Here is a 20,290-nt window from a genome sequence, read left to right as displayed (position 1 = left end):
TTTACAGGCCCATCCCCAGCATCAAAACCAACAGAGAAAGCTGAAAATGTTGCCTTGCAGTTATCTAGTATGAAGCTAGACATTAAATGTCCTTTCAGTATTTGCTAGCCAAGATGTGCAGCGCTCTTGAAATTTAGGGCTTACAGAGCAAGTGCAGTTCCACCTACTTCAACCTCTGCTGTGGTGGAAAGGTCCAGTCACTTGTGGCCAACGTGGGACTGCTCTGTAATCACCAAGGTGAGAACTGCAGTCACTGGCACAACTTCACTACAAAAATCCCATGCTCTTAACTGCACTTTTTGCAATTACGGCACAGGTATTACTCCATAGCCAAGTTACAGGCATGAAGCTCTGTTGCTTTGCCAGCTGAGCTTGCTTGTTGTCAGGGTTCATAGAATCGTAGAAAATCCTGAGTTAGAAGAGACCCATAAGGATCATCAAGTCCGACTCCTGGCACGCACAGGTCTACCCAAAAATTCAGACCATGAATTCATTTGCAGATTCATTTAAAGGAAAAGCACAAAAGTCATGTTTGACTCAAGTGTTTCATCCTCCCCCTAATACCGATGTAAAGGTTATATTAATGCAATAATCTTAAGTAAGAAGAAAAAAGATTTCCACTTACCCAGCATGTTTAATGTCCCAATAGTGTTGGTCTTTAATGTCTTTATAGGATTATACATGTAATTTGGAGGAGAAGCAGGAGACGCTAGATGATAGATCTGGTCCACTACAGAAAGAGAGAGGAGAAAATATTATTATTTTTCTGTGTGATATATTAAATGAGAAAGCATTAGAGTTGAAATACAAGTACTTCTTTCTGCATTTCCTTACATTGGAACTCACTGTTTCATATGTTGCTACCTACAGATGATGCGTTTGCAAACCTGTTGTACCACATCAAGACTTAAGTTTTAGTAAAACAATAACATATAATGCATACCAACATTGTTGACACAAAAAAACATAAATCTGTTGAGATTTTTCACTTCACAATTTTAGCAATGAGTACTTAGTAACGTTTAATAGCTGCAGAAGTGAATGCATTATTTTCTTATTCTCAAGTTTTTAAGTGACTACCAACTTCAGATTATTTTTTTTTTCCATATGGAATCCCAAACAAAGATGGCAGAAACATTTTTTAATACTATGAGGAAATTCTGGGGAAAAAAATATATTTTTTGTAAGCCACTTGTCAGTGAAATATTATCGGAATTAGTATCACATTTGTATTTTAATAGTTACACAGTGAGGAACATGCCTAGATATGGGCATTTATTTTTTTTTCCATTTTCCACTATCCACTGCATTTGTTCCACAAGCGTTCTATGCTGTACTATGGATAACATAGGATTTTAGATTACATTACATTTAGATTACATTAGTATGTGATTAACATAGATAATGATGGAAGTCTTAGCCAAATCTCCTAAACCTGAGACCAGCTTCACCACACCAGGCTGCAAATTTCACTGCTGAAAATAAGAACACAAGGTTGGAGATATTACAGGGGTGAGAGGTCAATTATAATAAAAACAGAGAAATAAAAACTGGACTTGTTCATACAAACAGTACCCCATAGTCAATAAACCTCAGTCAGCAAGCTTTTCACAACACAGCTAATGTAAATAAAAAGTGTCTTTCTGTCCTCTATGTAACATGAATCACAGTTAGTTAGTGCTACTTAAAAGAGAGAACATGGATAAGCAAATGCAAACAATATTATGATCAAGTGAGAGATAGTGATGCTTAAGAAAGAAAAGTAAGTCCCCTATACCAAGCTCATCCAAGTAGTGAAGAAATGAAGTAAGAATTAGAACGGAGGATGGAAAAAAAAGGTAAATAACCCCTTTTGTGTTACAAAAGGAAAGGTTTGTTTGTTTGTTTAAAGAGGAGCCAGCAGTAAAGCGCTCATTTTTTTCAAGCAGGTACCACAAAATATAATCAGTTCTTATAGAATTGTAGAGTGGTTTGGGTTGGAAGGGACCTTAAAGATCATCTAACTCCAACCCCCAAATATGGTTATGTTGCCACGTTTTGATTTTTTTTTTTTTTTTGCTACAGACTTTAATATTTACAGGTGATCAGCTGCCTACAAGATGGCAAAACAGACCAGAGAACTAGAAGGATGGTATTTTGGCAGACGTAGTCACAATGGTGACTCATTCTCACAATGGAGGACTTATTCTCACATTAAGAAGTGGAGAAAAATACAACTTCATGTAGCAGAGCTATTTGCTGTCCTGTCAATAAGAAGTATTTCCATTCACTAGCAAATCCAGTGCAGTACCAAAAGAACTTTCCACAGCATGCAGCCTCCAGCAGCAACAAGAATAATAACCAAAGATGGCCTGACACAGCAAGTGCTGGGGGACAGCGAGCTCCCACTTCAAGCTTGATTCAAAGCCCTACCTGTGCTGCTAATGCTACTGGTGTTTTTTGGATGCTGCCTGCCACATGCATTACTCCCTGAATACAAACAAAATCCACGAATGTCTCAGAACATAAGCATCCCCTCCATGCAGCGCAGTACCACTGCAATACCAAACAAGTGTAGACTGAAAGCTTATGAAAGAAACACCCAGAGAAGCCGTTCACTGCTGCTCTCAGCAGCATGCACATTGCTTCCAACAAGGTGGCTTGGAGAAATGAAACCAAGTGACAACTAAAGTCGCCACGAGACTTGACCTCTCACCTGAGTTTGCTATTTCTCTCCACCTTATTCCTTCACAACCCTTTCTAAATCTTTTCAACAGGTTTGGTGATATTGTTGTGGAGGGAAAATAATTTCAAAAGCATGGAAGTTCCATAACTTACTGCCCATAACTTACTGTTCCATAACTTTCCTGCCTCCCTACCTCCATACCGGTAAATGCTTTACAACATCCAACTGTGTGGCTACAAAGCCTCGAGATGACTTGGCAATTAATTCAGTGCAATTAATTGAATATGACTGGGTGAAAGAATATGCAAAGCTTTACCTAAATGGGTATGGACTGAAAAAAAAAAAGAACAAAAAAAAGTTAAGTTTTGCAAGTTTTTTGTAACTCACATCAGGCGTTAGAACTCCATCAGCAACTATGAGCACAGCAGCAAGAACTATTTTGGCAAGCACTTTACCCAACCAGTGATAAAATAAAGAAACATTGACCAGGAAAGGCTTAAACGGGAGAAGGTATGTTTACAAGGTCTGAGTTAGTTTGAGTTACTTTGTGACACATGAATTCTAAAGGGCAAGTTTCGAATTTCTAAAGACCAGATTCTTTTCAATCAAAGCAAGATATTGAAAAATAGAAATGCCTTAGTCACAAGTGTGTCAACTGAATAAAAGCTTCACAAAACAGAAATCTGTTGTGAACAGGAACTGCACCTACTCCAATTAAAGTATCTAGAAACTTAAGCTCTTTCAGTTCAACTATATGCTTGAATTTGTGTCAATTTTTAATTCTCATTGATTTTAATATTTATATAACACACATTTGGGGAGACAGTGTTGGATTTAGCCTCAAAGTGTCATTTTTTTTTTGCCTTGCCTCTTCAGGGCGAGGCAGAATATGTTGGTGGTCACTAAACAGAGGACAGTGTTGGAGACAGTGTAGGAATGACAACCCCAGACAGCACAAAATATTCTGCAGCAAAAATATGTTGGTGGCACTGGTTTAATAATGTGGGCTAAGATCAGAGCCCCACAAACTCATTTTGCATCTATCTGATGCTTGTACAGTAAACACATGGCTCTAACCAGACCTGCCTGATTCATTGTCAACATTAAGAGTTTGTATTTATAGCCATTTATAGTTAGCTGTAGGAAGTTGTTTGTATGCTTGTTTTAAGGCTTCCAAAGGCTGCTGAGGAAACAGGAAGAAGAAAAGCCAGTGGGAGAAGGATACAGGTTATGCATTCCTGTCCGATGTTTTCTTATTCAACCCCTATAGCTACTGTCTACAATGTGTGTGTACCTAAAGGCAGCTGATAATCAGACCTTAATCATGAGGATGGAAATATCAATTGCTTAGGTGCCCAGTTTGTGGTGAGACTACCATCTTTTAACTTCACGTTGAAATCAGCTGCCTCTGCCCCATTTACGCAAGTAAAATGATATTTCACAGCAGAAATACATACTTGAGAGGACGAGTGAAATCATTTAAAAATTAAGATCTTTCTTATTTCCCTGCAGACCCACAGTCAACCCTAGTGCAAAGATGAGTATAAACAAGACAGCACTAATCCTCAAATCCCTATGTAAACTAATTAAGTACATTATTTCTGTCCTATAAACAATTGATCTAAAATTTCATTTGGTGGTTTTAAATGCAATTCTATCTGTTACTAGAAAGTGGGATAGATCACAGTAATATCAGCTCATGCATTCCTTCTGTTTTGTTCTCCAACTAACAGTTAACTTTACACTAAAGTTCACAGGAACGTGATCCACAGTGCTCTCAAGTAAACATCTTACAGAGCCTGTAATATTAATGAATGTAAAGCATAAGAGGCAAAAAATTAAACAAAGATGAATTTCTATATATTTTTTTCATATAACGGAAAATATTCCTTTCTTTATACATAACCCTTTAGAAAAGGCAGTTGTCATCTTTGACTAAAAAAAACACGTTTACCAGTGGATTAAACCTTGTTATAACAGTTCGGCTGAAAAGATTTATAATTCCCAGGTACTTCATGAGCACACAACTCAAGTACAATAAAAAGTGTTCACACAGTTATTATGCAAAGCTTTACAAGTTTTCTTTTCAGATTTTGTTTTTGGTTATTTCTTGCCGTTCAAGATTCTTAAACTACCTTCGTTACGAAATTCAGCACCTTTGATTTTCTCCTTGAAAAGGTCAAGTGAAAGCTACATGGTCCTTGTGAGTTCTCTGCTGACACCTTTCCCAAACACTACAGCAACAAAAATTCTACTGGAGGAATACAAAGTCATTCAGCACTACAGTTAACAACAGTTATCACAGGGCTATGAAATGAAACATGTATCTTGGTGGTTTACCACTTTGGCCAGCCCAGATCAAGATCCAAGAACACTAACTGCCACCTCATGTGTCATGGATCAAAAATAATGACTTACAGGTACTAAGTAAGCATCACTATGAAGCTAAATAATTCATCAAGATATTTAATGAAAGCTACGCATCTTGAAACTAAATTCACTTTCCATGTCAACAGCACAGACATTGTTCTTTCTAGATCTGAAATGAGGTCTCTTTCCAAAATAAAGTACCGATTACTTTTTCTGGAATTCAAGTGTTAAACATCCTTATATAAACTTGTTCAAACAGGACAGTTTGAAAAATAGGAGTTTGAAAAATAGTTTGAAAAATAGTTCAAAATAGGAGTTCTTTAGCTGAAAACCTTCAAGACTTCTCATTCATTCCAATTTCTATTTCCAAGTGAAAAGGACTACCAAGGACTAAAATAAGAGGTATTTATCCATATGTCAGAATAAAAAGAGGCGACTTTTTAATCTGTGACAATAACTATTCCTCATTGCCTCAACTTGTTTTTTCCCCTCCCTTCCTATGCTGGACACCAAACCCTGAACTGTTTTTAAACTTGAACAAAAATTTATCAAGTTGCTATACTGATATATTGATGTTAACTTTATCTTATTTTTTAGCCAATTTTAAATTAATAGTTAGCCACACCAGGTTTAATTTATGTTGTTGGAGGATAAGAAGAAATTCAATAAACTGCCTACTGAATAACGTTGTAACTTGTTATCACTGTAACATGAAGAATTAATACTTCTTTATTGCACAAAGAATGGGACATGTAGCAAAAGGATCGCAGAACTCACACTCAGTGCCCAGTAACTGAGCGTCTGATAACTGATAGTTTTCTGAAAAGTTCTTGAGTGTAATCAGTTATAAAGAAGGTAACATAGGGGAATTAGGAAAGCCATCTGGCTGAGGTATAAACCACAGTGCCTTCAGCCAATAATATCCTAGTCCCATTATCCCACCAGTGGAAACAAAACTTTGAAATAAAGTAACAGACAGTAACTGAACCAATGTGTTATCAGAACAGAGAAGGAACACATTTGCACAACTGTTTCAGTAGTGTTGTCAAGAATTCATCACTAGCAGTAGTACAAGAGATGCAGTTACTAGAGGTTTTTCCTGTGAAATTTGACCCATTAGACTACAGCATGAGTAATAAGTGGGGAAAAAAAAACAGCCTCAGATCCATTGTTTTAACAAATGAAACAATTACATTGCTACAGAAGTCTAAAGGAAGGGAAAAAAAAAATCAACAGATCTCCAGCAGAATTACAGTAACTTTCTCGTTAACTCACTATACATTGATATATTCCCAAAGAAGACTACTAACACATATCTTTTAAATACTGCTGTGTTAGTGTCATCTTACAATTTGGCATAATAGTTTGTGGCTTATAACAAGTTTAGGTGTTGAGTTACTTCTACATCTTTGAAGCATCACATTTTTACATTTTTTGTTGAAAATTGCAGAAATTCAGAGCTGTCATTTTCCTATTCCACAAGCTGTGGAATGCTCATACCTATACTAGGAGCACTACTTTCCACAGAAAAAGCGTAAGGCAACTAATAAAAACAAGTTGACTTGCTCTGTGAAAGAGCTTATGTTCCTCTTAACTGACCATTCACAGTTGCAGATATATGCAGTCTACAGTAACTACACTCCTGAATTAAGCTTCTCAGCTCATGAGACACAGACCCCAGGTTCTGTGTAAGCGTGTGCATGCACACAGGGACATGGGGCAACAGATAGGAGAGACAGACTGACCTAATGGCATCTTGTCTTCTCACAAAATCAGTCACACAAAGGAGATACTAAAAACTTCCTCCTCTCATCCAATTAGAAAGGAAGGATTGATTTCACAGACAAGTGTTCTTAACCTCTAACCCCACACTGGCCACAAAAATCAGGCTAATAATAAAGTTTACAGGTAACAGATAATCCAGAAGTCAGTGCCCAAATTTAATTTCTTTACAGACATGCTTATCAGTGTAAAGCACATCTAAGAGCAAATACCAATGCAGAAACTACTCACCTTCAATGTACAGGGGCTCAACGACATCGTGATTTATCAGTTCGAAGTTCTCATGACCAATCCAGTGCTCCACATTTCTTTTCCTGCCCGTAAAGAAGTTGTCCACAACTGTAACCTCATGGCCATCCATCATTAGTTTGTCAGTAAGATGAGAACCCACAAACCCTGCTCCTCCAGTTATCTGCGTTAGGACAGTTGGTATAAATTTCTTTTTCTTTTTACAGAAACACCAGACAAAGTCTACAGCATGAAAACAAAAGAACAGTAGCTTTCAGATCCTTGCTTACTCCAGGGGAAACAACTCCATTTCCATGTTCCTTTTTTTTTTTTTTTTTTTTTTTAACCCAACAGTTAGGGCATCTAGAATTTGAAGAGATGCTTGACATGCTTCATCACTGTCAGCCTACAAGTTCAGCTAACTATTCATATCAACAAAATCACTTTTTTGTCAGATTAGAACCTTTTCCTTTTTTTTTCCTTCAAAATGGATTGTGCCCTTTTTACGTGAGAAAGAGATCTAAAAAGACACAAAAAGCTAAGAGAATTCTTTACTATTCCTATTTCTGAGAAAAAAGAAAGCCCATGCTATTTTTGTTAAAGATTTACAATATTACAAACATCAAATCCAGCTTCTGTCTGCTTTAAATGGAAGGCATGTTGGGTGTTTTAAGTACTATAAATTCTTCCACCTCTCAGAGGCGTAAAAGAAAAAAAAAAAAACAAAAACTATTCCTTTTCTGTTTTAATGCATCCACGACCCTATTATGACAGGATGTGTATGCACATCCTATTATTCTGTTTGCAGCCTCTCATACCACTTAGTCCAACATAAAGCACTTGCCTGTCTTGTATGATGTTTTACTGTAAAGAAATAAGCAGAAATAAAATGTTTTAAATATAGCGCTCTTGTTCCATACTAGAGCTAAAGTAATCAAGTTCTTTATGTTTTCCCCCTTTCTGTATTAAAAGTAAACAGCAACAAAATCACTAACAGAGTAATCAAGCCATCAACACTGCAAGTAGTAGGACTCCATGTTGCATGACACATCCCAACAGACATAGAAGCAATCACTTTCTCTGCACTTCATAAACTGTTTTTAAGAATACAGAGATAACAGACAAACACTTTCAAAGAATGAAGGTAAAAGCTCAATGTAGTATCAGCTATATTATATGACTACATGGTCAAATTTGCATTTTGAAAAGGTGATTCAGCTGTTCATTTCCACTCTTCAGTTGCAGTGACAACTAGCCAAACAAAAGGACATGGTGAAACTGTCAAATGGGTATCTAATGCACAAATGGTGTGCTACAACAACCAAGCCCTGTGCACATGATTATATAATGCCTTAAGTTCTTAAGCTTTGACTATTGCAAAGTGAAAATGTTTATCCTGCCCACTGCCCCCGTCCACTGCTGAAAGCCAGATGAGCAAAATTTTTTTAATTTTATAATCAGGAAAGAAAAAAAAGGCAGATAGAAAAGTAACAAAATTTGAAAAGGAAAAAAAGAGATTGGCATCTGTTTTCTTCTCTAAAACTCAGCCTTCTACTAGTTTTTCCACACTTGTTTTTTCATATTGACACCAATAGCCCTGAGTTTTTAAAGACATTGTAAGTACCCATTAATAAAAGAACCACTTAATTGGCCTATTTGGTATTCTTTTGGGTTTGTCAGTGCTTCCAGATTCAGTATGTGATTTCAGTTCCTTAACAAACCTGAAGGAGAAAGCAGATTCAGGAGAAATCCTCCTTAAAACAAAGCAACAATCTCAGAGCTCCCACAATCCCATAACAGGGATGAACAGGTTTCTGGTAGAATGCTATAAGCACAGAAGGGGCTGTAACTGACGGAGAACAGCCCTTTGCCAGGTACTACCACTTACACTTACTAAGGGAAAATGCACAGAAAACCTACTGCCATAAGCTTGTTGAACATTTCAAGGGGTTTGGCTTTTTGTGGTGACCAGGACCAAAGTTTCTTGTAGAGTTTATGAACCTATTCCTTCAATGGAGACCAAACAAAATTCCCTGCTGCACTTCTATTTCCAGCATTCCAGAGAAGACAAATTTAATGTTTGCTATATACCTTCAGTGTAGCAAAACATGCTGAAGGTGTCTTCTTCCCTGTCTCCTAACCCAACCAAACACTGCATGTAGCAGCACTCTTCTGTTATATTCAAGCAAAAAAAAAAAAAAGAAAAAAAGAAAAAAAGCACAAACCAATTTTGTTCGGAAAGAAGTTTACAATTATTTTAAATCTGTAAGTCGTTTTTATGATAAATTTGTATTAGCTTTATTAACATGCCAATTCCATAGCTATTGGTAATGAACTACCTGGAAAAGGAGCTGAATTTCCCCTGGAAAAGTAAACAACTTCACAGATTAATTTTTATCGTTACTTGAGGCTATGTTAAAAAGATGACTTTTCACTGAAGTTCTCAGCATAACCTTCCTGTAATTGCTTATAAAAGCAAGGTCAATGTACTTCATTTCTAAATATGACTTCCTGGAAATTACAATGACATTAATCTCCAAAATCATATACTGTACATGAATCATTTCCATATCAGAATTGAAATAGCAGCACCTAGGGCTTAAATGAACATTCTTCAACAAAACTTTATACAAAAATATAATTATTCAATAGTGCCAATATGCTTTTTAACTTCAGCATCTGTGGAAGGGCACAAACATTACTAATGATTTCCTGCAGTAGACGTGTTTAAATACTTGTCTATTTCCTAGACAGGTTTATTTTTGCTCTCCGCAATCAGATTTAAAACATGTAGTGTCCCATATGGAAATTGCATTAATTCTGTTGTTGTTTTGTGTTTCTACTGGTCTACCATATTCAATTCAGAAAAACAAGAAAACAACACACTGAGCCTACACCAATGCTTTCATCCATAATATTACCAGAAATCTTCTCTTGCATAGGAAAGCCTGTTGCCTAGTCACTTCAGAGAAGTGAGCAAGCACAATAATCACACACCCCAGGACAAAGTTCAATGAACTTTCTTTCTTTTGAAAGAAAGTGCTGGAGTACCCAGTCTTAGCTGAGATACCACTACTACTAGCAATCATCTGCAAATAGATTCAGAATAAGCAAAGAACTCCTAGAACTGCTCACATCAGTGTTGTGGGTATCTGCAGGTTTGCAGCTGGAGACTGCATTCAGGGAAAATAAGAATTTAGGATAGTTTAGAAGAAAAAAAAACAGCATCAACAAAATATGAAACAAAATGTCACTTGGCTCACCGGTTCTTTCTGTTTACTCCTGACTAAGTTTGAAGTGCCATGCAAGGTCTACACAAGTCTTCTATATGCCAAATTCAACTATTCAAAATTTTTCCTACATGATGACACGAACATTATAAATGAAAGAAACTGCCCACTGGAGCAGGAGGTTTGTGAATGCCAATGAGCGTGCATTGAACTAATTCCCAACTGCAATACATAAGAAATGACTATGCAACTCACTCATCCTTCTGGCCAGCTCTCTCTTTAATAATTTAATCTCTACAGAATGCAAACATCAAAAAGCTGTTCACCTCCAGGTCTGCAGAAAACACTCCTGTTCCAACTACTTGCCATCTCTGTTGAATCAATGAACTTCAGCAAAATATCCAATATCTTCAAGTGGCAAAGTTAAAAAATAGTAAAGAGCTCTGTAATCCATTAACAGCTTGCACTGATAATTTTCTTGTGAACACCTTATCATACCAAAAACAGGACGTTGAGGTAACATTGTTACAGTTGTATGCATAAGCACACTATTTAGGACTTCTCAGAATTAACGCTGTTACTTTCCTCATTGCACCTTCCAATTTCAACAAGGAACTGGGGAGCCTGAAAAATCTATCCCCTTCAGGCAGCCACAACAAATGAAATTAAACTAAACTAATGAAATGTAGTAACACATTCTTTACAAAGTTTTTCAATAGCAATGAAGTCATTTGTTTTTACTTATTATTTACTTGTCAGTATTCTGTCAAATTTTTGAAGAGTAAAGGCAAAAGAGAACATCACAAAACTTAAGCACTTTTGTGGGGATTTGTCGTAGATTCTGCTCTCTACTATAGAGGCAGAAGCTCTTAATACATATCTTAGGTAGCTATACTCCCACTACCTCTCAGAAATGAGGACATTCTTTTTTTGCCCAGGACAGACGAAAACAAGAAAAATTTTAGGATGCTGCTAACTTCAAAAGCGTTTGTAGACAAAACTGCAAAGCTGATGTCACAGCAGTTTACTGAATTTAAAGATGCATTGTCCTGTCTTAAAGGATGCCTTAAAGATTCCTTGTCCTGACTAAACCTGTCCTCCTCTCCAACCTCCTAAAATGTCTGCGATGATTCAAAATACCAGAAATAGGGAAGATAAGAGATCTCCCTCAGTCTAACTGCTTCTTCTTAACAGTACTGCAGAGCAGCTACTCTTCTAGCCTTATGACTTGTTCAATTCAACCATACAAACTCTCTGCCAAGATGTGCCTGAAGTTTCCTAGTCTGCAAGTTTAAGCAACCTGGGAACAATAGCAATGCAGGTTTAAGTTGCTAGAAGCAGAGAACAGTAGCTTAATCAGCAAGTCAAACCCCTAAACCACAGCCCAAGTCTAAAATCTATATGCTGTGCTTGAGAACATCAGCACAGGGTAAGTGAAGCACTAGCCTATACCCTGTGCAGCACACACAACATCCAAAGTAATTTACTTTAACCCTGCTCATGGTTTTAATTACTTCTGTAAGACTGTATGCAAATACCACCAAATGCTTATTTCCCAAGCACAACCCTTGAAAAAGTTCAAACTTACCAGGATTCTTTTACGATCTTTTTCTGATAAAAATTTCACCGGTGGGTATTTCTGGGTGAAACTAAGAAAAAAACAATTCAAAACAAAGAAAAATTATGTAAGTTTCAGCGTTGCTTCTTTGAATTATGAAACATTATTCTGACAACCCCCAATACTCAAGGTAAGGTGATGCTTACTCCTTTTATTTAAGGAAGAATCTAGACCAACATGAGAAATTACCTATGTTTTGTTAAAGCACCATGAAAAGATATAAAAACTGATCTGCAAGAAGTGCCTTTAAACTTATGCTTAAGCGATTTTTGAGTATGAATCACTCAGCTTCTTCTATCTGTTGAGAACAGGACTAGAGCCAAGCATGACATCATAAGAGAATACAACCATAAAATGTAAACAATTTTTATATTTTTAAGTTTTAAGAAGCAAGTAACTAAAAAAAATGGAAAATAAAGTAAATTCTATTAATTTACCACATTGATTACACAGAAACTTTAAGAAGAGTTAAGTCAACGTAATGTTTACAAGCAGAACACTGATAAAACTCTTTAAAATACTTCAACTTTTGTTTCCAAATGAGTCTGAAATTTTCTTCTCAAAAATTACTAGACTGATGTTGTTTTAATGGTCTACAAGCTATTTTCACTTTTTTTTCCACAATCTGTAGAATAATTCAATCAAAACTAAAATATTCTAAAATAAAATTATGCGACCTATGAATCACAGGTGCTCTTTTAATTTCAAAATGGATGCTCAGAACCTTAAATGATTTTACGGACACAGTAACAGAATTATGTTCTCCCACGCCCCGGTGTTAAAAAAAGTTAAGTAAATTAAAGTTAAGTAACATTTTAGTCCCAGCAATATTTTAATAGCTCATGTTATTCTTACTAAATACCAGTGTGACACCTGATAGAAATCAAACTGTGGTTACTCTTCTCCAGGAAGCCCACGTGCTAGAGATACAATCAGATGTAGCAAGCAGGAGCCACTTACATCAGAAGTTCACACTGAGATTATATTTGCATGCCCTCACAAAGACTCTGATTGAATTGACTCTACGCTTTCTGATTCTGAAGCATCTCCTCTGGTTCTAGCTTGCAGCATTGACCCGATGGAGATTCTACAGTGAGAGCACAGATGCTTCGGTATTTGTGACAACTTTTCATCCCAGAGTTAAAGCCATTTTCAGTTTTGTGAGTAGGTGAAATATGCAGCAGAATCTTCCAACATTACCCATGCAGGAAAACTGAAAGAAGAAACTACCTACGCTTGCCTTGTACTGTATCACTACAGAGGTCAGTAACAGCAACCTTATTTTCTTTATTTAAGGAAAAACAATGTATTATGCTTATGAACTGCTGTTTCTCAGACATGTAAAACAGCCTCCCAGTGAGAGAAGGGCAAATCCACCAGTAATGAGAGTTGAAAACACCTTGAAAATTAATTTTTTTTAAAAAGTTAAGTGTCAAGTTAACTGGATGTGAGGTACAAGTCGGTCCCCTCCATTTTTAAGGCCAAGGTTACATTAGTCTGGCGTGAAGTCACACTGCTGCCAAAGGAATATCCCAACCATTCTTGCACCTTCTGTTACACCAGGAATGGCTCAGGGGCAGCGTGCAGGAGTCTGGAACTGATCCAGCAGAATGCTCATCTTTTGGCAACAGCTTAGGTGTAAGATTTGCTCTGATGAATACACTAGGCCTAGCAATGCTTTTTGCTGTGCAAATTATTACTAAAAGCTTTCCAACTTTAGCTTGTTAAACAACCTTTTGTCATGAGACTAGCATTAAGGAATTCTTGACTTTCCTGCTTCCCAAATGCATGAAGACGGCTTGCTTTCAGATTCTAATCAGCTTATGAGGTAAAAAAAAACATTGACACTAGAGAATAAGTTCTGCAAGCAGGATCAGCCTTCGGGCATCTATTAGTGAATAGCTGCATATCACCTCTTTATGTAGATACAAAATTTGAAAATTAGTACCAGCAACATCTTACATGCTGAAGAACCAGCAGATAACTTAATTATATAAAAATAATTGTTTATTATTATAATTCCCAGATAGTTCCTGCAGAGGTAAAATACATTTTCATTCTTTCTGTTCATTGCTAGTGACTTGCTAGACATTTGAAATAAGAATCATTAATGCACTGCACACGCTACTCAAAGTGAAAAGAGCATTAAGATGGCTCCTGACAAAAGCTTGAACTTAATGGTTTTACCCATTGCTCACTTGGAAAAATGCAACAATTACAAAATCAAAAAAAAAAGCCAACCAGGATATCCCTACCACAACGGCAGAAGGAAATACCTGAATTACTAACAACTGAAACTGAAGATATACTGGGCTGTCAGTAAAGATTAACCAAGTCAACTGAACAGAGACACTGCATCAAAAACTTAATCTGAACACAAAATCATTTCTCTCTAATTTCATCACTCACTGCATGAATTGTTTTGTTTGACCCATAAAATCCATGCTTATATAAAGAGATCAATGATCAGGTGTTCTTACTGAAATGAAACAGCAGATAACCACCAGTACGCCATACGTAACCATCCAGGCTTACTGGCACTGGTTTAGATAAGGCCAGACCTGGCTCTTTGCAATGCAGCATTTTCAGCCAGCTGGTCGTTTGGGATATGGAGGGTGCCACCCGAGAAACAGTATCACTGTCAAAAACACCAGTGTCCTGCTGCCAACAACTGCCAGTTTTCCCAGACTGGAGAACTCATCTGGCTGAAAGGCAAACAGGTTGGAGTGTGAGGGATCTACTTGTGAAGAGACACTGAAATGCCTAGTTTCCCCATCCAGTTTACTAACAGCATTCAAATGGCTCTGGTGCCACAAGAGGGAGGAAATGGTATTGCAGAGTGGACACAAAAAGCACAAGAAGTGGTGGAACTAGAGCATAGAAATCTACCACATTTACCATCTGTGGTTCACCAAAAAGCTTGTCTGCATTTCTCAATTGTATTATCTAATTTAATTCAAGATATCACATTCCTTTACAAATCCTAAAAGAAGTCAGTATGTTAGGCTCATCCAAAACACATGCACAGAACAAGATTCAAAAGCAAATAGTTTTACATTAGCTGAACCATGGTAAGTGATCACAAGCAAGGGAAATGTAAGGTAAAGCATCTCCAGTTCTTGTAGTTGAAACCAACGTATTTCAGCACATACCTGTACAAGACTTACTAAACCATGGTAAACTGTTCACCAGCAGCACTAAAACTTGCGAATTCCTTCACAGGATTTGACCTTGACAAGAATTTAGTACTCACAGCTGCTTTGATGGGATTATTCAGCCCTCACTACCCAAAGCATTAATGCCCTTTGGCATTCAAGGGCCCATCCTAACGTAGATATGACAAAAATCCGAAAGTATTGAGGGCATATGCAAAATATATATCTCAAACCTACAAGGTACCAAATTCAATCGTACAAAGCAGAAATTATGCTTTTAAACTGATTCCCAAACCAAGAAAAGACCACATACCTTTTTTCTAGATCTCGGATTTTCTCCCTTAGAGGTGCAACAGCCTAAAAATAAAGGAATAGTATTTAAACTTCAAAGAACAGGTAAGATTTCTATCACAAAACGTTAATATAGGAAGTTACTTTAGAGCAAAAACCATGGCAGTCTTTTACAGAGAGCTTCACAGAAGATAATCCAATGAACTTGAATCTTAAAGCATTCTTTATGTCAAAAAATCCTTAGACAGTTTTCACCAAAAATCAAATCACTTAATACCTTTAGCTTACCACTAAAAGCAAAGCATCTTCAAAGCTAATGTAGCTGCTCAAAAGAACATCTAGAGCTATGAGTACCATAGCCTTGTGATATGAACATCCAACATTATGATTCCTAGTTAAGTGGATGTAAACACAGAAGCAGAGACATTAGCATCATTGCAAAGGTTACAATTCTCTCGGAGCATGCGAATTTAAAGAAATATCATGTTTTACATTACAACTTGAGGAAATGTTTTTAGTTTATTAGTCATTTAAAAAATGTTAATAAATGGAAATTCATTAGAAAAAATAAAATTCACCTACCAATACTTCTGTTTGTATTTTCATTGCTTTGAAAAAGGGAATCATTTAAGTCAGCATCAGTTTCAGGTTCCTTAGTACAGGACCTGAATTTCTAACATTCCTGCCAAATATCAGGAAGTCCCTGTACTGTCATTATAAAGCTTACTAGAAGTTTGTCACAAAATTTACTGTGTAGGGACATATGTAAATTGATAGCTATCAGAGAATTATCATTCAAAAAGATATTAAATAGAAACGTATCATCCAACAACCATTAGTTTTCCACAAATACTGATGGTTAGAGCTAGACAACTCAGGAAATTCATGGACTGAAATAATCTGCATATTCATGTTAAGAGGAAATACTGCACTGTGATTTAAGCTCCTTAAGCATCTGGCTCTGTGGAGCAGCAAATAGCTCCTGAAACAGCCATACTTATTTTGACAGTTTAAAGTACTGTGCACAACTACAGCTTTAAAAACAAGATCCAGACAAGCCTGACTTCTCAGAGAAGTAACTCTGATCCTCAAAAATTTCACCCACTAAATTTCAAGCATTTCACTATTGTCAAACAACTGAGGTTTTCAGAATGTTTGTTGTAATATTTACCAGAATTAAAAACAAATAAAAAAAAAAAGGAATGCAATAGACATGACTTAAGAAAACAGTCCTTCCCCAAATTCTAAGCAATTTCATTAGGCTTCTTTCTGTATTCAGAGGAACAATTGCTATATAAAGCTGTAGGAATACAAGACACTACACAGACCAGACCAGATAAGCATGGTCACACCCACACACGCAAAAGGGGTGGCAAGTACTAACCTCAAGGTGAGTATCATTAAGATGTATTAAACAGATATAACTATCTGTTATATATTTTGTTTTGTTATTATATTGGAAGCCTAAACTCACCTGGAGAAAGATCTGTTTGTGAACTTTCATAGTATTTCACTGCAAACTGAGGTTGAAATAGAACTTCAGAGATGCTGATGAAGAAGTTCAGAACCACCAGCATGCTCAATACCCATGCCTATTTTAGTACTTGTATTGCCAGTACTTGTCCTTAAAGCATTGTCAGTGCAAACTAGTCCCAAACACAAATACAGCCACATTTGTTCATGAGTTGACAACAAAGCAACGTATGTTTGTAAGGTTTCAAATTTTGACTTAAACTTACGTATAGTTAATATTTTGGAAGGGTGATAGAGGAAAGAATCTCTGCATGTCCTATACTCAAGAAATTCAGTTCTCAGGAGGTCTCTATGAAGTCTCTGCAGCACACAAGACTACCTCTAGAGCTATAACTTCCAGAAAGATTTAGAGGGACCCTTTTTATTTCCAGGAAGTCATAACTACATGAATCTGTAAGAGTTCAAAAGCTGTTATGTATAAATCTAATGCTTTGATTGGTTTTAATGGAATGGAAAGTAATGACAGAAATAGTCTTTTTCAATATGACATGAGAAATTGAGTCTTCAAAAGAGAACAAAAAAAATATTAGAAAACTAACCTCCTCTATCTTACTTTCCACTTTCTGATCCCCATTTTCTTGGAGAGACCTGTTAGCAAGAAAACAAAAAAACATAATTCATACCAAAGCAAAGTTAGCTCCACTGCACCAGCATCAAGCTTTTCCTGTTAAAACAGTATCTTCAGAGCATCCTAAGTTAGTATTATTTTATAGGCATACTCAGAGTAAATGGAAGTGCTTGGTCCAATTCCCACTGAAAACAGCTACAGTCTTGTCACAAAATTTGGCAGAAACAGAACCAAGCCCGCAGGAAAAAGTAATAAAAATAAAGATGACATTCATTTTACAGAGAAAATTAAACTAGAAAAGTGTCTAATCATTGCACCAAGGTAGCGTCAGCAGAAATGTTTTCGTGTAGTTTTACAATCTGAATGCCTAAGATGTTTTCTTGAGGGTCCAAGTTTACTGTACGCTAACAGAACATTTCCTCTCAATGCCACAACTGCAATTTCAATCTAAAAGAGAGAAGGGGACATGTGCCTAGCTTTGACTGAATCTTCACAAAACAAAAAACCTATTGTTTAGGTTTTTCCTATAGGAAAAAACCTATACTGAAGCTTACCTTAAGTGACTATTTGATGGGCAATACTAACTTTTTGCACATGCCACTCATCTGAAATGAATCCAAGCTTATACCTTGACATCCTTCAGTGTAAGTTGTGAAAACAGAGGATTGCCTAAGAAGTTGATGTCTTGCATAAAATTATGTGGTCTTATTTAGCACATAATTGTGTAAAATATCTTAATTAGTGTATCCATTCTTCAGGTAAACTTCAACAACTGTAGAATATTTTACTTCTTGCATCTAATCTATATAATTTTCCTTAAGTTTGCATATTTCCTTTTTTTTTCCTCCCCCAAACTAAACTTTCTGTAAGGGGAATTATTTATCAAGCCTTACAGTAGTAATTTTTTGCATACTAGAGGATTCATGGGCATCCAACATAAAATGGAGTTCTTTCAAATAAAACAGAGCTCCTTTACTTGGGACCTGCAGTCATAACACCTAAGGAAACAGAAGGCCCTTTGTTAGGCAGATATATATATATGCCACACCATTAGAAGTCGGAGCAATGATTCCCTTCATACCCTTCGTTAAAACTCTGTTACTAAAGTCAGTTCAGGCTATTACTAAGGCAAAAACCTCACTGAATAGATGTCGTATCAGCAGAGTGCATTAGCAGGCTGAGACACAGTCCCTGAATCATATTTTCAAGATGTTTTTTTTTTAATAGCAGCAAATAATATATTCGTACTGTGTTACCTGGAGTGTTTTTATAAATTCATGTGAATGCTTCAAATGTTTTCCCAACCAAAAAAAAGGTACCCAGTATTTTTTATTCAGAAATCCTGTAGCTTAAGGATTGGCACTCCAGTTTAGTTTTTAATAAGCTTTTCCCCCCATAACAAAGGCAATGTTATTGACTGAGTCCCAACATTAAATCTTATAGAAATTTTTCTATAAGGGACTCCTCAAATAAGAAGGCATATGCAGATAACTGCAGGATTTCTGAGGACAGCTTGTCAGGGAATCAACACACTGGATCTCATGGCAGCCTGTCCTCCTCAAACCGCAGAGGTTTTGTCCTTCCTTCAGAAATGCTCAGCTGTTCACCTAACAGCTGCTAAGCTGCCATAGTTGGGTGATCATGAGTTAACATGGTAGTCTAAATGATATCTCCATCTGCAAGCCACAGCAGCTCAGCAGCTGTTTGACTAACAGCTGAACACTTCTTGTAGCAAGGGTGGGAAACTGCAAGGAAAGTAAAGTTGACAGCCTAGGACAAGAACAAATCCCACAGCAAGCTTTCCTGGGTAAAGCAGAGTCCACAGAAAACTCACTGAGTTTCTTAATTCACCTCAAACTTCCTTTATTCTCTGCCACTAAGCACAGTAACTGAATAACTAAGCCTTTTAGTAGCAGAAAAGCGCATTGAAATATTCTGCCCCCTGTGAGCAAAACTTTGCTGTAGGGAATGCAGTGTCCTCATATCCTCTTCACCTTTTCCTTTTGCATCTTCCAAGAGGACACTTGCATTCAAGCAGCAATACTGTGAAATCTGCATGATTTGCATTTGTATGTTATGCCTTCCTATATCTAAGGGCATAAATTCTGAGGGACATAGAACAGGATTTTTTGTTTTTCAGCAGTTAAACCACCAGCTTCTCTCCCCAATAATTATGGAGGGGAGAAAATCCTCAAAACTTAATTTCCAATTCTAGGCACAGAATTATGGTAAACAGTGGATGACCTGCTACTTTTCCATGCTTAAGCCTGTATTGTCACTAAGGTATCAGGTCTATGATGAAGGAAAGCAGAATCCCAGCCTATGTGCCTAGCTACGCTCATCAACTTGCCTGAAAACATCTCCCGGTTCAGAAAATGATCTCATGCAAAGGAAGATGTTGAAATGTGAGAAGACCCTCGGTGAGGTTTTCAGCAGACACGCACTGCACCCCTTTCTGAGACTGAACACCCTGTATTTAAGAAATGGTATCAGCTGCTTAGCAACCATCCAACAACAGCCTGAGCTGCTCTTCTGTTTTCTCCCTGCTTGACATTAAGTGATGCATTTTGATGGGAATGGTACCCGTTTTATTTCAGTTAGGTATATTAAATACAAAAATAATAGACATTACCTCATATTGACAAAGTTTCCCCACACAGCTGGAAAATAAAAAGAGGGAGAACATTAGTGTCATGTAACAGTATAAGGTAGTTTTTTCCTATCATCATCAGAAGGAATTTAAAACAATATTAAGTGTGTTCACCACATCATCTAAGTAAGTTACATACATATGCAAACCAAGTGACCAGAACACAATTTAGGGGTATGGGAGGAATTCTGATGATTACA

The 20,290-nt window shown here is 36.8% G+C and overlaps 1 protein-coding gene across 3 annotated transcripts in view; it reads right to left on the bottom strand.

Moving 5' to 3' along the window:
* UXS1 (UDP-glucuronate decarboxylase 1) overlaps positions 1-20,290 on the bottom strand; it is a 56,269-nt gene that overhangs the window by 24,726 nt on the left and 11,253 nt on the right. For 2 of the 3 annotated variants that reach the window (XM_068679610.1, XM_068679619.1), the window contains exons 2-7: positions 20,073-20,100; positions 17,412-17,460; positions 15,362-15,405; positions 11,864-11,924; positions 7,049-7,229; positions 626-730 (exon numbers count right to left, since the gene is read on the bottom strand). In XM_068679610.1, the coding sequence (XP_068535711.1) occupies positions 626-730; positions 7,049-7,229; positions 11,864-11,924; positions 15,362-15,405; positions 17,412-17,460; positions 20,073-20,100 (468 nt within the window). Of the gene's footprint in view, positions 1-625; positions 731-7,048; positions 7,230-11,863; positions 11,925-15,361; positions 15,406-17,411; positions 17,461-20,072; positions 20,101-20,290 lie in introns of those variants that run through there. The other variant, XM_068679629.1, reaches the window with a different exon arrangement.

Source organism: Anas acuta, chromosome 1 (assembly GCF_963932015.1).
Source record: "Anas acuta chromosome 1, bAnaAcu1.1, whole genome shotgun sequence".
Classification (NCBI taxonomy): Eukaryota; Metazoa; Chordata; class Aves; order Anseriformes; family Anatidae; genus Anas; species Anas acuta.
Note: the sequence above shows the minus strand (reverse complement) of the source record. Positions and strands in the feature narration are given on the sequence as shown.